Genomic DNA, 18,374 nt, shown 5'->3' on the forward strand with positions numbered 1-18,374 from the left:
GATTTTACTTATGGGAAGCCAGCATGGAAAATTGCAAACACTGATCACATAACCAGAGGATACTGCAAACATCTTAAGTGCAAGCCGGTTGCCAAGTGCCTGAATTGTGATCATATCACCAAATACTACTCATTCAGCCTTGTCATAACCTCAAACAGTCATAGCCTGAGGATTACCAATATAGTATATATTCTTTGAACATGCTAATTAGAAGTCTTAAAGGTAAAGGTAAAGTTTCCCCCTCACATGCGTGCTAGTCGTTTCCAACTCTAGGGGCCAGTGCTCATCTCCGTTTCAAAACCGAAGAGCCAGCGCTTGTCCGAGGACATCTCCGTGGTCATGTGGCCGGCATGACTAGACACCAAAGGCACACGGAACACTGTTACCTTCCCACCGTAGTGGTGCCTATTTTTCTACTTGCATTTTTACATGCTTTCGAACTGCTAGGTTGGCAGAAGCTGGGACGAGTAACAGGCACTCACTCTACTACGCGGCACTCGGGATTCAACCCGCCAAACTGACGAACTTCTGATCAACAAGCTCAGCATCCTAACCCACTGAGCCACCGTGTCCCTAATTATAAGTCTTAGTAGCCAGTAAATAGTAATATATTGCATGGATATTTTTTGTAGATACAATGGATAAACAATATTGTTTGATTAAATTAATACACAGCAAAGTCTTATAATATCCTACAATGCTCCATCTGGAAATTCAGGTCATTGTGAAAAGTCACATCAAAAATTCTTTGTATTTTCCTAAGTTCCCAGAGATCCACTTAGACTTAATCACTGAAGCTAATATCTGTTGGCAAAGTATTCTCAAACCACTATAGGTGAAACTAACGAACAGGTCACAGGTTGAGAAAAACAGAAAAATGCAACTCAAAATGCAAAATACTCTATTGACTTTTGAGAAACAGAACAAAGGTTAATTGGCATATATTTCTCATATCATCATTAACAATTTATTTACACACACTGAAACAAGATTAAGATAATTATCCTGAAACAGAAATGCAATGACAAATTACTGTTTTTTTATACTGCAGTTGATCTCTTACACATTAAAATAATCAACATGCTTTAAGCAGAAGGTTCATCTGTTCCATTTTAGGCTGAATTCTTTAAAACATAGATTCTGAACTCCCATATGGGAAATCCACAAAGCCAAACTGATAGCAATGCAGAAAGTAGGCTGCCTGGCTGTATTTCCTCTAGAATATTTTAATAGGCAACATACTCTCAGTTGGACTAGCACTCCATGCATTTTAAGTATGATTTTAAAAAATTCACTGGTATTTAAAAAAGGAAATATGGAATATCTTTCATTGTCAGTTTAATTTTATTGCCCTGTACACCGCCCTGAGTCCTTTGGGAGGGCGGTATAGAAATTTAAATAAATAAATAAATAAATAAATAAATAAATAAATAAATAAATAAATAAATAAATAAATAATAGTATATGTTGAAAGATCACTTTCATTTAGCTCAGGGATTCTTATTGTATTCTTGAGTGCAAGCCATAGCAGGTGGTACCACCATTCAGAACTCAGTTCTATAGAAAAACTAAACAATGCTAGATCTGGTGAATACCGAATGACATACAACTATGATTGTGAAATTATCAGATGTAAAGTTTGATTCAACGGAGTTATTATCCTTTTATGTGACTGCAGATAGAGACCAGTGGTAGGTTGAACAGTCTGAACCCTGGCTTGTATATGATTCTGAATTCTCCTTGTGTAGGATCTTTCTCTGATTGCAGAAAACTGACAAAAGTGGCTCCCTTCTCTAAGATGGAGCATGCACGAAAACTCCATATAGTGTAAACCTAAAGTAAACACTTCTCATTTTTAAAAAAACAGGGTATAAAACAGATGATGGAAGATTTGTAGCATAAGACATGTAAAATTCTGTTAATGTAATTTTACAATAAAATAGAATTAAGTCATCTGGTCATGTTTTCCCATCAGGTCTACCTGGGAAGGCTGACACATCCACATATAACCTTTTCTGGGTATGTTCACTGCCTTGAGTTATTTATAAAAATAATAAAGGCAGGATATGAACAAACAAACAAATTCTCCCCCACTTAACTTGAGTCCCTTGACTATGGCAAGGTATTCCTTTTCATCTATATTCCAATTTAAGATAACCAGTCATATTCAAAACTGGTGTGTGATTGACTTTCTCTAATTAATTGAATCTCAACACCAGATTTCAACGTTTGGGTTTCAAAATCTACTGTACTATATTCCCTAGAAAAGAAAATAAGAAAATAAAGTTTGATTTCAAGGTATCTTTCCTCTTGCCATCTTGATGCAAGAAAAAAAAATGATACTTATGTCTGTTGGCAAAATTTTCAAAAAGTTCATAACTTGACTCAGTCTTCCATCCTTCTGAGGTCGATAAAATGAAGATTGTTAGGAGCAGTATGCTTGCTCTATAAACTGCTTACAGAATTCTGTAAAGCATTATGAAGTGGTATATAAATCTAAGTGCTATTGCTAACTTGCAATTGGCATAAATGAGATCAGTAAAAAAAAGCGTTCCTTTTTACTGACATCACAGATATTGTCCAGAATTTGCCAAAATACCGTATTCCTTTCATTATATCAGGAATGTCAAACTTGCGACGTCATGTGACATTGTGCGACATATCACAACTTTTCCGGCAATGGGGTGGGCGCGGTTTCAGTATAATGCATCCGGTGCTCTACAATGACCTCATTATGAAAATTCAAGTGCTAAAATGTTACTACATAAATATTAAAGACATACTTTTATTTTTTTGTTGAAAATAAACTTCTAAAGTGGTTCAGTTTCACCCCAAATACCATTTGACATCCCCTTCAGCATATGCTGCAAATGCTTGAAAGATAGTGTAGGGGGAGGAAAGGCAAACACTAAGTTTGTGTGATTTTCCCAGTGTTCTTACTGCTAGTAATTCAGCTTTGCTTTCTCCTGCTGTCAGCCTCATGACAGCAACACTCACCATTAACAGCACAAGAGAGACTACAACAATGGTAAAAAAAAAAACTATAAGAAACTGAAGGATCTGACAACTACAGAAAGGAAACCTAAATGGGGAATCATGTAGAACCAAGTAGGGAGGGGAATGGAATCCACATGTGATACACTATGAAACAAGTTCAGCATACTGACTTCTGTCTGATATGCAGAATAGATTTAAACAGAGGGAGAAATATGTCACCAAGTTTTCTCTAACAGATACTTATTGGCATACAAAATCATCATGTAGTAGGCTGTTTAAAGAGATATTTATTCACCTCAACACTCACATTATAGATATAAATTATTTAGAGCAGTGACTCTCAACATGTGGTCTGGGGAGCCAGGGGGTTCCCAAGACCCATTCAAGGTCCACAAAATCAAATAAATAAATATTTTACATTTTATCAGTTTTAAGTAAATATCAATAGATATAATCCACTTAAAACCAAAACTCTTTCTCAGACATGTCAAACACAAGGGCCATGGGCTGGATCCGGCCCGGGGAGGGCCCAGATTTGGCCCCTGGGGGCTGTCCCAGAAATGGCAAGGAACCGACCCGCGCTGCCCCAGCCCTGGCCCACCGCAACCTAACTGGGCGCCCTGAAACATGTACACAGAAATGGCAAGTGGTCAGGGGCGGGTGGTGTGCAGCAGCAGCTACAGCTCATTTGCCTCAGCCCACCCCGCCCCTCCCAGCTTAACCCCATCACATCCAGCCACACTCCACTTTGCCGGGCTTCTCCTCCAGTTGCTCTGCTTTGCCAGGCAGCCTCCCTATGCCTGGCCCCATTTTGCAGGGCCTTTCCTTGCTTGCCTAGCACCCCAGGGCACGCCCAGCCTGTGGGATGAAAGGCGCAGAGCGCGCAGCTGCCGGCTCCCAGTGGCCCTCTCCACCACGTGGTAGGGCCAGAGAGGGAAACGCAGCAGTCATGCAAAGCCGCAGCCTGGAACTCTGTGGTGGCTAGAGAGAAAGTGTGAGAAGAAGGAGAAAGCAGGGTGTCATGGACCGCAGTTCCCATCACCCTTTGGCTATGCTGGCTAGAAATGCAATGCCTTATTTTCTCTGTAGTATGCGCCTAGGAGGCAGTAGGTCTGTGGGATTAAGATGTATGTAAACATTTGTTTCTTCAGCCTAATTTATTAAATCTACATCTAATTTGAAGTTAAAGTTTCTGAGAAATCCAGGGTGGTTTAAAAGAAAACTCTCAAAGACAACTATTGTAAAGCATCACTAGCACTGCTTAAAACAATATTAAAAATGTGTATATAAAGAAAGAAAAATATTAGTAGTAATGTACTTAGTGCTGTTTGACCATAAAATGTGTTGTTATTCCACATATGCCTATTAGCCGTGGTGGCACAGTGGTTAGATTGCAGTACTGCAGGCTAACTCTGCCCACAGCCAGGAGTTCTATCCTGACTGGCTCAGGGTTGACTCAGCTTTCCATCCTCCTGAAGTGGATAAAATGAGGACCCAGATTGTTTGGGGGCAATATGCTGACCCCAAAAACTGCTTAGAGAAAGCTAAAAAAAACACTATGAAGCAGTATATAAGACTAAGTGCTGTTGTTATTATAATTATTAATCAGAATCAAACTCATCAATAAGAAAGTTATATATGTGACTATTATTTTTATAGACCTTTCTTTAATCTACCCTGAAGAGTCCCTACCAAGGAACCACTACATTCTGAAATGTATGCTTAGTGCCTTTGCTTTAAATTTACCTTAAAAGATTCTCACTATGCTAGTGATGTTCCATAAGCATCAATATTTTGAAACAGTTGTATCAACCTGAAACCCTCTAGTGTTGATATTACCAGTTAATATGGGTAATTACGGTACATGAGATTTTGAAAAGAAATGAGTGCGGCTCTGTTTAAAGTTCAAACTTCATATAATTGGTATTTATTACAGACCATTTGGCTACTAAGAACATTATAATTCTTATTAAAAATTATCTCAAAAAGCAAAACCAAAATCATGAACTCCCCTGCTTTAAATTACTTATATAATCTATTAACAACCAGCTCATCTGTTAATGAAAATCACTCACAGCTTTAAAATAAATATAATACTCCTTCTTAAATAGTTGTATTTTGGGAACACATGTCCTGGAACCCAGAAACTGATGACTGGGGATGACAGAAATTGTAGTTCAGTCTCAAGATTCTTTTTTTTTTTAATCACTTGTAGAATTTTGGTCAACAAATGATTTTCTGGAATTAGAGATATCATTTTTATCCACATCTAAATTATTTATCTAAATAATGCATTTGAATATACAGATTTGAAACAAGGCCACAAGTTCTAATTCCTAAAATATTGCAGAATATATGTAAGCTTTTCCGTGCGCCTTTGGTGTCTAGTCATGCCAGCCACATGACCACGGAGACGTCCTTGGACAAGCACTGGCTCTTCGGCTTTGAAACGGAGATGAGTACCAGCCCCTAGAGTCAGAAACAACTAGCACGCATGTGCGGGGGAACCTTTACCTTTACCTTACTGTAAATATAGCACGTAACATGAAATTAAATTTAAGGCTGGAGAGAGCCACCTGCAGTATACATTGTGAACAAAGCTATTTTCAAAACTTCCTATGATAAGAGTATGCCAACATTATTAATTCAAAAATCATTGCAACCCTCCTTGACATGTCAAAGACAAAACTCTTACCGTTTCCTTTGGAATTTGTGACTGGCTTTGTTCAGTATTCTAAAAGAAGTGGGAAAAAAATGAAATAAGAACAAGGCTAGAAAAGGCATTTGCTTCAAAGGAGGACAAGCAAGCAACCTGATAACCAAAATGATTCATAGCTGTAAATACTAATAAGAAATCTTTCACCATTGATACTAATCAATTCTATTTAAAAGCTAGTCTAAAAATTCCAAAACTACTGATTAAACAGCCATGTGAGCCCAGCAGAGGAAACTATTTTTAAAAGACAGAAATAAGAATATTCTAGCATTTCTCCCATCCCCTTCCCTTAGGCTGCATGAGGAACAATAGTTGAAAACCCTACACTTTACTCATGTATATATTTAGTGATTTTAATAGATGCAGGTAGACTGGAGAAGGAACATTTATGTAATATAGGTAGTCCACCACTTATGACAACAATTGAACCCAATTTTTCTGTTTTTAAGCAAGACAGTTGTTAAGGAAGCTTTATTCCATTTTATGCACTTAAGTGAATCACTGCAGTTGTTATGTTAGTAGTAACACAGGTAAGTGAATCTAGCTCCTCCACTGTCTTTGCTTGTCAGAAAATCACAAAATCACAAAATCACACATGATCCCAGAATATTGTAACTATCATAAATACCTGTCAGTTGTTAAGCATCAGAGTTTTGATCATGTGACTTTAGGATGCTAGCACAGTTGTAAGGGTGAAAAACAACACTTTTATCAGTGCTGTTATCACTTTGAATGGTCACTAAATGAATAGTTGTAAGTTGAGGACTACCTGTACAGTCTTATCAAACAAATCTCCAAACCAGACCCAACAAGCTCAGTATCAAGTATCCTCCAAATTGAAACTTCTGAATGGTATCACTTTTCAATCTGTATTTTGGCTGAATGCATATAACATGCCTATTTCAAACACAGGATTAGCATAGCATAATAGTTGGAATGGTTCACTCAGTATAATGAAACACAATCTCCCCAACCCTGTTTTAGGCTAGCCTAACAACTTCCTTGTACTTTTCTTAAAGAAAATTAGGAGGCCAACATTCTTACAACACATCACATGAAGACAGGATTATTTGACACAAAGCTGATAATTTTTATAAGTGCAGAAAGAAGTTCATCAACTTGCAGTGAGATGAAGGAAGAAATGAGATGAAATTTTATAGTGCTTATCTTTACATTTTGGGCTGGTTTTTTTAAGCTGACCCATCACTATGCATTTTTCCCCAGCAGATCTCATGCAATTCTATAATGTTTTTGTTTTTGTTTTGTTTTGTTTTGTTTTGGAATTACAAAATGGCTAAGTAATGTCCAACTTTTTATTGAATAATCATGTTTCCAGCAGTTTACTGCCTCCCTGCCTTCCATTTGTCTTCCAAGAAAAATCCTTTTCTTCCAATACTGCTTTTTTCAGTCTGGGAAGCATGAGATCTGGGAAGACTTCAGCATATTAGAAAGATGCATAAAATAAAATAATACCAAGAGTGATATTTTCCGTTATTTCCAGCATTGAAGTCAGCTCAAAAGAAATCCATCAAAAGAAATTCAAAACCATCCTACAAATAAGATAAGAAAACAGAAGCCTCTTTTACTGGTAAAAGAATCTGAGGGGAAACTGCAAGATATCTTTCAACCCCAGCATTAATCTAAGCCCTGAGAAAAGAATAATACTGCAGCCCAAGACAGAATATCTTCATTTAGAATATAAACACTGGAAACCATTAAAGCTTACTTTTCATATAGCAAAGCTTTATGATCCCCAAATCCTTCTGTAATTTGACATTTTTGTCCAAGCAACAAAATAATTCAGCCGAAGCCCTCATGTGCAAAGTTTGTGCATTCGACACTTAAGAATGCTAAGATATTTTTCCGAATAATGCTAATAATTCTAAAAAAACACAGTCTAAACTAAGATATAATAATAATAAGTTGGAAGGGACCTTGGAGGTCATCTAGTACAACCCCCTGCTCAGGCAGGTAACCCTATACCATTTCAGACAAATGGCTGTCCAGTCTCTTCTTTAAAACTTCCAGTGTTGAAGCATTCACCACTTCTGGAGGCAGGTTGTTCCACTGGTTAGTTGTTCTAACTGTCAGGAAGTTTCTCCTTAGTTCTAGGTTGCTTCTCTCCTTGATTAGTTTCCATCCGTTGCTTCTTGTCCTGCTTTCAGGTGCTTTGGAGAATAGCTTGACTCCCTCTTCTTTGTGGCAGCCCCTGAGATATTGGAACACTGCTATCATGACACCCCTCACCCTTCTCTTCGTTAAACTACACATAACCAATTCCAGCAACTGTTCCCTATATGTTTTAGCCTCCAGTCCCCCAATCATTTTTGTTGCTCTTCTCTGTACCCTTTCTAGAGTCTCAACATCTTTTTCACATTGTGGTGACCAAAACTGGATGCAGTATTCCAGGTGTGGCCTTAGCAAAGCATTGTAAAGTGATCTTGATTCTATCCCTCTGTTAATGCAGCCTAGCACTGTGTTGGCTTTTTTGGCAGCTGCAGCACACTGCTGGCTCATATTTAAGTGATTGTCCACTAGGACTCCGAGATCTCTCTCACAGTTACTACTATCGAGCAAAGTACCACCTATACTATACCTGTGCATTTGATTTTTCCTGCCTAAATGTAGAGCCTTACTTTTTTCACAATTGAATTTCATTTTGTTAGATAGTGCCCAGTGTTTGAGTCTGTCCAGATCCAAAAATTGGTCCAACATCCTTGGAAACGGGGAAACTAAGAAAGAAGGAACTGTTCATCTGGAAGCATTGGGCAATGACAATAGATGTGTGGTCCTCAATGGAACTGCATTTACATGGAAGGAAGTGTGTAGTGGGGTGCCCCAGGGCTCTGTTCTGGGCCCAGTGCTCTTCAACATCTTCATCAATGATTTGGACGAGGGGATAGATGGAGAATTCATCAAATTTGCAGACGACACCAAGCTGGCAGGAATAGCCAACACTCCAGAAGACAGACTTAAGATACAGGAGGATCTGGACAGACTCGAACACTGGGCACTATCTAACAAAATGAAATTCAATGGTGAAAAAAGTAAGGTTCTCCACATTTAGGCAAGAAAAACTAAATGCACGGGTATAGTATAGGACCTATACTATAGGTGGTACCTTGCTCAACAGTAGTAGCTGTGAAAGGGATCTTGAAGTCCTAGTGGACAACCACTTAAATATGAGCCAGCAGTGTGCTGCAGCTGCCAAAAACGCCAACACAATGCTAGGCTGCATTAACACAGGGATAAAATCAAGATCATGTGAAGTGTTAATATCACTTTATAATGCCTTGGTAAGGCCACACTTGGAATACTGCATCCAGTTTTGGTCACCGCAATATAAAAAGATATTGAGACTCTAGAAAGAGTACAGAGAAGAGCAACAAAGATGATTAGGGGACCGGAGAATAAAACATAAGAAGAACGGCTGCAGTACTTGGGTTTGGCTAGTCTAAAGCAGAAGTCCCCAACCTTTTAGCACTGGGGACTAGTTCCTTGGAGAGAGGTTTTTCCACAGACTGGAAGGTGCGTGGTTTTGTGTACTACCTGTAATCCCACAAATGGGGCTTTGCTTGTTTGTGCGGACTGGTTGCTGGCATGCTGCGGCACAGTACTGGTCCACAGAACGTGGGTTGGGGACCCCTGCTCTAAAGAAAAGAAGAAATAGGGGAGACATGATAGCAGTATTCTAGTATTTGAGGGGCTGCCACAAAGAAGAGAGGGTCATGTTATTCACCAAAGCACCAGAGGGCAGGACAAGAAACAATAGTTGGAAAGTGACCAAAGAGAGAAGCAACCTGGAATTAAGGAGAAACTTCCTGACAGTGAGGACAATTACACAGTGGAATAGCTTGCCCCCAGAAATCATGGGCGCTCCATCACTGGAGATTTTTAAAAAGAGGCTAGACAGTCACTTGTCTGAGATGTTCTCCTGCTTGAGCAGGGGGATGGACTAGAGGATCTTCAAGGTTCCATTCCATTCTATTCTATTCTATTCTATTCTATTCTATTCTATTCTATTCTATTCTATTCTATTCTATTCTATTCTATTCTATTCTATTCTATTCTATTCTATTGACAAGGGATGACATGATAGCAGTGTTCCAATATCTGAGGAGCTGCCACAAAGAAGAGGGAGTCAAGTTATTCTCCAAACCGCCTGAAGACAGGACAAGAAGCAATGGATGGAAACTAAGCAAGGAGAGAAGCAATGTAGAACTAAGGAGATATTTCCTGACAGTTAGAACAATTAACCTGTGGAACAACCTGCTTCCAGAAGCTATGAATGCTCTAACACTGGAAGTTTTTAAGAAGAGACTAGGCCACGGGTCGGCAACCGGCGGCTCTGGAGCCGCATGTGGCTCTTTAAGCCGTCTCATGCAGCTCCCAGTCCTCCTCTGCCATTCTGGAAAAAAGTCCCATTGAGAGAATGGGGCGGTGGAGGTTTGGAGAGCTGGTGTCTTTCGGGGCTGAAAGAAACGCGAATGAAGGCAGCAGCTCTCCAAACGAGGTGGCAGTGGTTTGGAGAGCTGCGCGTACAGCTCTCCAAACCTCCTCCACCCCGTTTGCAGGGATGCCGGCTTCGTCCATGTTTGAGGAAGCCGGCAGATCTCCAAACGGGCGGCAGCAGTTTGGAGAGCTGCACTCTTTCGCCCCGTTTGCAGGGATGCCGGTTTCATCCATGTTTGAGGAAGCCGGGAGATCTCCAAATGGGCGGTAGCAGTTTGGAGAGCTGCGCTCCTTCATCCTGTTTGCAGGGATGCCGGCTTCCTCCATGTTTGAGAAAGCCAGCAGATCTCCAAACGGGCGGCAGCAGTTTGGAGAGCTGTGCGCGCAGCTCTCCAAACCTCCTCTGCCCCGTTTGCAGGGATGCCAACTTCGTCCATGTTTGAGGAAGCCGGCAGATCTCCAAACGGGCGGTGGCGGTTTGGAGAGCTACACGCGCAGCTCTCCAAACCTCCTCCGCCCCGTTTGCAGGGATGCTGGCTTCGTCCATGTTTGACAAAGCCGGCAGATCTCCAAACGGGCAGTGGTGGAGGGATGCCGGCTTCGTCCATGTTTGAGGAAGCCGGCAGCCCTGCAAATGGGGCGGAGGAGGTTTGGAGACCTGCTGCCTTCGTCCGTGTTTCTTTTCGGGCAGCGGAGGTTTGGAGGCCTCTCCAAATGGGGCGGCGGAGGTTTGGAGGCTCCGGGGGGAGGGGCAGGATGCTCGGGTGGCTCCGGCGGTGCCCAGGTTGAAGGCAGTGCCGTGACCCAGCGCCCATCGCCAGGGAGACCCACGGCTGCTGCCACGCAGGTGCCTCCTGGCTCAGGGGAGCCGCGCTGTGGGAGATGCTCAAGAGGCTTCCTTCGGCCGGGGAAGGACCCAATGCCTCCGAGGTGGGGTCTGGCGGGATCTTCTGAAAGACCTTTTTTAAAAAAAATCCCATTTATATCCCGCCCTTCTCCGAAGACTCAGGGTGGCTTACAATCTAAGAAGCACAAATCAATGTGCTTAGCATTCCTTTCTTGTCTTCACGTGGCCCTCCGCAGTCGTCTCGGCGTGCAAGTCCCCCCTCCCCCAGTAAGCTGGCAGCACCGGGTGGTGACAGGTGTGCATGGCTCAGGATGCGGTGTGGGTGTCGGGGCTGCCAAGGATCGGCGCAGTGCAAGTGATCCAGAGCAGGAGCTGATCCCGAAGCTTCACAAAAGTCAGAAAGAAAAAAGTCCCAGAGAGAGAGAGCGCAGGGCGGGGGGAGAGCAGTTTTTTCTGAGGGAGGAAAAGTCAGGACAGCAGAGCCGTCCATACTAGAGGTGGACGGGGGCAGGGCTGGTGCACATTTTGCGTTGTTCTGCGCATACGCGTGCGTGCACGCATGCATCTGCACATTTTGCGGCTCCCACATTTTTGTGTGTGACGGAACCGGTTCCGAGTGGCTCTTTTGCTGTTTCAGGTTGCTGACCCCTGGACTAGACAGCCATTTGTCTGAAATGGTATGGAATTTCCTGCCTGAGCAGGGGGTTGGACTAGAGACCTCCAAAGTCCCTTCCAACTTTATTATTATTGTTGTTGTTATTATTAATGAAGATCACCTGAACAGGCCCATAGAATTTTTTGGTCAACGTTTTGGGTATTGTTAAGACTAAGAGAAAATGACTGACCTAAAGTCACTCAACTGGCTTCATGCTAAGGCAGGACATGTGATGGATTGTAGTAAGGAGGTGAATTCCCAGAAGGCAGGGGGTACATTCCAGAGCAATTCCTGGCAAATAGATGGGGAAGAAATGGAGGTAGTGACAGATTTTATTTTCCTGGGCTCCAAGATCACTGCAGATGGGGACTGTAGCCAAGAAATTAAAAGACGCTTGCTCCTGGGGAGGAAAGCCATGGCAAATCTAGACAGCACACTAAAAAGCAGAGACATCACCCTGTCAACAAAAGTGCGTATAGTCAAGGCTATGGTCTTCCCAGTTGCAATGTATGGCAGTGAAAGTTGGACCATAAGAAAGGCTGAGCGCCAAAGAATTGAGGCCTTTGAACTATGGTGCTGGAGAAGACTCCTGCGAGTCCCTTGGACTGCAAGGCGATCAAACCGGTCAGTCCTAGAGGAGATCAATCCTGACTGCTCTTTAGAAGGCCAGATCCTGAAGCTAAAACTCAAATACTTTGGCCACCTAATGAGAAGGAAGGACTCACTGGAGAAGAGCCTAATGCTGGGAAAGATCGAGGGCAATAGAAGAAGGGGACGACAGAGAATGAGGTGGCTGGATGGAGTCACTGAAGCTGTAGGCGTGAGCTTAAATGGACTCCAGAAGATGGTAGAGGACAGGAAGGCCTGGAGGAACATTGTCCATAGGGTCGCGATGGGTCGGACACGACTTCGCAGCTAACAACAACAACATTCCAGAGGTGTAAGAGGCAATTCAATCTGGATGTTATATGTGAGGAAAAGTGAGTGAAGACAGCACGTCCCTAATTATTTGTAGAGTATAACATAGATGCAGATAGTAGAGTCCTCATTCTTGCAATATGTTGTCTATAGGTGTGAAAACATTAAATAATTCTTCTTGGAGAATAACCAGGTATCATTCTTGGTATTAGACCTGCAAGACTAGAACTCATGATCTCCAGTTTCTAGCTTAATGCCTTAATCGCTGCATCAATGTCCTTCTCTTTTATAATCTACATTCACATCTCAATACACTTAGAATACAATATATTTTGAAACTCCTCTCAATCAAGCTTTAGACTTACAACCAAATCTATCAGCTATATTATGAAATGGGAACTTTTAATTAATTTCTGCTTACACTCAAGAGGGAATAATCTTGGATGCTAACAATTATAAGAAACAAGGTCAAGAAGTACTTATTCAACATGAACATCATTATCAGCAGCAGCACATCATACAATAACTCTTACCATCTTGAATATTAACCCATTCTTTGCTACTTTCAAATGGCATCCTCTAAAATACTGGTCCCTGGAGCCCAAATCAGTGGTGCTACAGACTGGCAAAATGTGTATAGCAGAGACAACTTAAATCAACTGCAGAAAATAAAACCTTGTTTTTTTTATCTAAGGCTGTGCTTAATTCATACTTTAATAACATCAAAGCATATCCACACTTTCTGTCCATCAATTCTGAGAAGAATAGAACCCAAATATCCACATCTTTTGTTATTTTGTCAATAATACAAGTACATTGAACTATATAGGCTCAAGACAAAATTCCATGTTTCCATCCAGCGGTTATGAGGTTTTGGCATTCAAGAAGTCATCACATCAAGTCCTCCTCTGCATTTACTCTGTTCCATATTGCACTTCAGTTAAGTCCTGGTGCTTAGAATTATCTTTGTAACTGAAAGACAATCTTAACCTGGTTTTCCCCAGACACTGGACTTCAATTCCTACAGTTGGCAAATGGGGTGGGGGAAGAGTTCAAAAGTAATACAACTAAAAAATATCAGATTATCATTATCAAATCAATGGCCAATATTTAGTAACTTCCACACCATCAGCAGCTTGACACTTCTTACTTTTGTGTCTTCACAACTTCTGAGAAATCAAAAGTGAAGGGAATGGTCCAGATACCTGGGGCAACCTATTATATAGAAAGGTTATAATTAAAGAGCTTTGAATAAGGTATCCCTATAGATGGCATTCCCAAAGTGGAGATAACCTTACAAGCATTGTCCTTGAGACTTTTTCAGACAGTTAAGACTCAATCTAGAGAAGGCAGATTCAAAGATATCCATACCTGAGTTATATAGCATTTTAAATCATACTTGGAAGTCAATGCAGGTCCTTAACTAGTAGAGTTACATGTTACCCCTTCTTCCTTCATTCTGTCTTTGCTGCAGATTCTTTTATAATAAGACTTTTTTTTAAAGAAAACTATATCCATTCACTCTCTTGGGGCAGTAGACTGATTTTATATATAGACATGATGGGAAAAACATGAAAAATCCCATCAAAACAGAAACCATTCACACTCTCAGCACTAGAGTGCCAAACAGAAATTTTCTTAGCAAGTATTACTTCTGAACAGAAACCAAACCCAAACGTAATTGGTTCAGCATCTCCACTGTCTAGAAAATCTATAAGATTATGAGAACAAAGTGGGTAAAATGACTCTCAGAACTAAAAGTGTATTTTTTAAAAAAATGTTTTACATTCAAAATGACTTCAGGATAGGAACAGGACTGTCTCATTCTGGAAGTATCCGAAGACAGAAACAGCCTCATTTCAAGTGAAAGCACCAATTCCAAACTTCAAATAATTGTTCTAAACTTGAAACATATCGTCTGGACAAAGTACCCTAATTTGGGCTTGAACCAACTGTTCCAGATTCAGAATAGTGTTCTTCAGCCTCAACATGTTCTGAATTTGAAATGTTTAATATACATCCACTTCTTCTAATTTTAGTTATTATTACATAATTATAAATTAAAAGTGTATTTGTGTGTCCTTGTGTGCGTAATTCCTAGCTGTATTTCATCTCAGATGAATTTGCACTCAACATGTAGTCCTCAGTGGAACTGCATCTACAAGGAGGGAAGTATGCAGTGAGATAGCCCAAGGCTCTGTCTTAGGCACAGTACTCTTCAATATCTTCATTAATGATTTAGATGAGGGAATAGATGGGGAACTCATCAAATCTGCAAACGACACTCCAGAAGATAGGCTTAAGATACAGAAGGATCTTGACAAACTTGAACACTGGGCCCTATCTAACAAAATTAATTTCAATGGTGAAAAAGTAAGGTTCTAAATTTAGGCAAGAAAAAAAAACAAATGCGCAGGTATAGGTGGTACTTGGCTCAATAGTAATAACTGTAAGAGGGATATTGGAGTCCTAGTGGACATTCATTTAAATATGAACCAGCAGTGTGTTACAGCTGCCAAAAACAACAACACAGTCCTAGGCTGCATTAACAGAGCGAGAGAATCAAGATCACTTAAAGTGTTAATACTGTTTTATAATGCCTTGGTAAGACCACACTTTGAATACTGCATCCAGTTTTGGTCACCATAATGTAAAAAAGATGTTGAGACTCTAGAAAGAATGCAGAGAAGAGCAGCCTAGATAATCCGGGGACTGGAGGCTAAAATAGATGAAGAGTTTCTGGAATTGGGTATATCTAGTTTAATGAAAAAAGGGTGACATAGTAGCAGTGTTCCAATATTTGAGAGGCTGCCACAAAAAGAAGTGGTCAACTTATTTTCCAAGGCAGGACAAAAAACAAAGGATGGAAACTAATAAAGAAGAGAAGCAACCTAGTATTAAGGAGAAATTTCCTGAAAATTAAAACAATTAATCAGTGAAACAACTTGCCTCCAGAAGTTGTGAATGCTCCAACACTGGAAGTTTTTAAGAAAAGACAACCATTTGTCTGAGATGATATAGGGTGTCCTGCCTGAGCAGGGAGTTGGACTAGAAGACCTCCAAAGTCCCTTTTGAACTCTATTATTCTGTTCTGTTCTATTCTCAAATGCTTCTCTGAACAAAAGTCTTAACATTTTAGAACAAATCAATTTGAAACTGACATCTTTCAAAGTTTTTAATATACATGATTTAATCAGGCTAATATATATAACCTGTCTGATTCTATATGAAAATTATTGCAGAGAAAGAAAGAGATGGATTTCTTTCAAAAGAAATCGACATTTTCATTAACTTCAATACTGGTTGAATACAAATACTACAGATATTTATTTTATTTGATATTATTGTCCATAATATGTTTTCTATGAGTGATGAAATAATTTGGATAAGGAAAGGAATTATTTTATAAGCAGAAAAAATGTTTTCAGTATTGTTTCTGAAAGATAAGAACTGTCATGCTTACACTTGCTTCTATCTTATATTAATTGCATCTTTTTATGTTATTATACATCATAAACAGTTATAAATCTGGGAAATTAACATCTGTCCATCTGAATTGTCAGTCAGGGTAACCTAGTATTTATGGCTATAATCATACTACAAATTAAGTAATTGTACTCAAATCTATACATAATACTGTACACTTATATACATATTCTACTGACATAAATCTGAAAACTTTCAATTTTAAATCCATCTACAAATTATTCTACAATTTATTTATGTTTTGTGTGTATATTTCATAAAATTATGAAAGGCCTACTAGACCCTAGCCCAGAGGTCCCCAACCTTTTGGGCACCAGGGACCGGTTATGTGGAGATTTTTCCACGGACTGGAGGGGGCATGATTTTGTGTGCTGCCTGCATCCTGCGGATGGGGCTTTGCTTCTTTGTATGCCCCGGTTGCTGGCATACTGCGGCCTGGGGTACAGGTCCATGGACTGGGGTTGGGGACCCCTGCCCTGGCTTTAAAAAAAAAGGAAGAATAATGCTCTTTCCATTAGAGAAATGGCTTTAATTGCTTAGACATGGAAGGTTTGCTACAATTTGTAATCAAATTTAATCTTTTCAATGTGCTGATCTCCTGAAGAACATAATACAATCTTGAACATAAGCATAAGAACACAAGTCCTGTTGGATTAGAACTCTGGCCCATTTAGTCCAGCAGGCTGTTTTTGCAGTGCCCAATCAAATACACAAGGAAGTCCAATCGTCTCTCTTGCATATGGTCTACAAATGTAGCTACATTGCAATCAAGGTTACTTTTGGTGATCTCCGTGATTTCCATGAATTGGTGCAGCCCTTTTATGAAGCCCACCAAGATGATAGCCAGTACCATATGTTGAATGAATTTCTCCATCTGGGAATATACATTGGGATAGTAGATACAGTATTTTATGTGACACACACTTATACTATCATTGATAGTGGGTACTACATTATATTTTATTTCTTCAATCATTCCTTCATTTTGTAAAGCTGCCTGTGTCACATTTGTGACTCATATATAATACTCATCCATCTTAATAACCATTATCTTGCCATTCCTCTTTTATCCAATAATAGTTTCAATAGCTAACTCTTTAAATACGAATACAAATAATATTTTTTCCCATCTGTGAAAAGAGAACTTTTTTCCTTTTACCTAAGAATAGCCTTCTTTTTAGGTCATACCATAATAGGCCACCTACAGGGCAAGCCAAAAAAGAAAATATTCTGCGTATCAGAGCTTTTATTATTTAAAAGAAACTCAAATAGCATGACTCACATACAGCATTCAGAAACCTAGATAGTTGTTTTCTACTCACATCTTTGCTCCTTTTAACATAGTATTTTAACACTAAAAATGTTCTCCAAGGTTCTTCAAAATTTAGGGCAAGGATTTGCTAATTTCTCTTTTCCTAAAGCTTTGAGGACTACAATAACAGAACATCACATATCAAAAGTCCCAGGAAATCAAATTTCCTAAACATTTAAATCCTTAAAATGAGGAACAGCTACTATGAAAAGTTACCTTTCCCAGAATTCCTACAATTTATTCTGCTGATATTACAGAATTTAAAGCAAAAAGAAGAGATTAATGCAGCTAGTTTTCATTTTATATTACAGAAAAGTCTGGGAAAATGTTTTGCTTTATATGGACAAACTTGAGTTCCTGGTCAGTTAATATAAATTTTAGAAATCAGACTGCTTAATGTATGATCCACCATAAAACAGTTCATATATTTAATATGTGCTTTATCCAGATACAAAAAAGTTATCTTGCATACTTATTGGGAAAACATTTACATCTAATTTGTGGAACAGTAGCCTAAATAGAAATGTTTTATTATACAAAAAGCATTATCTGAATCATTTTGCTAAATTAAGAACTGTGGGGAGTCTACACCACATGGGGATCATTATTTTAATAAAAAGAACATTTTTGTCCCTGCACAAGTTCCTCTTTTCCAAATCACAGCATCCTTAGACACCATTCTGGATTAATTTTAATGCTCTCAGAGCAATAAAAAAAACAAGCTCATTCAGTATGACAAACAACAAATTTCCAACAGAGAAGCGAGTACAAAAGACAGAACAATCCCATTGTCTGTAGGCATAAAAGCAAGGGCCATGAACACGTTATAATTTGTATTTCCTGTCACCCATGATTTGAAAATATTGGTTCACATATTAATATGGAAAAACAATTCAGAAACAGCGTCCATGGGTAACATAATAGAAGGGATTTCTGTGTGTTCCATTTCTACCCACACATGTGCAACAGCAGGTTGCAGATTATTTTCTGA

At 39.7% G+C, this 18,374-nt stretch overlaps 1 protein-coding gene across 6 annotated transcripts in view; it reads right to left on the minus strand.

Moving 5' to 3' along the window:
- The window catches only part of PARD3 (par-3 family cell polarity regulator), a 663,866-nt gene that overhangs the window by 254,039 nt on the left and 391,453 nt on the right, over positions 1-18,374 (minus strand). For all 6 annotated transcript variants that reach the window (XM_081345247.1, XM_081345245.1, XM_081345244.1 and 3 more), the window contains one exon: positions 5,693-5,731. In XM_081345247.1, coding sequence (XP_081201373.1) covers positions 5,693-5,731 — 39 coding nt within the window. The remainder of the gene's footprint in view (positions 1-5,692; positions 5,732-18,374) is intronic.

Source organism: Vipera berus (genome assembly GCF_964194415.1).
Source record: "Vipera berus genome assembly, chromosome: Z".
Lineage (NCBI taxonomy): Eukaryota > Metazoa > Chordata > Lepidosauria > Squamata > Viperidae > Vipera > Vipera berus.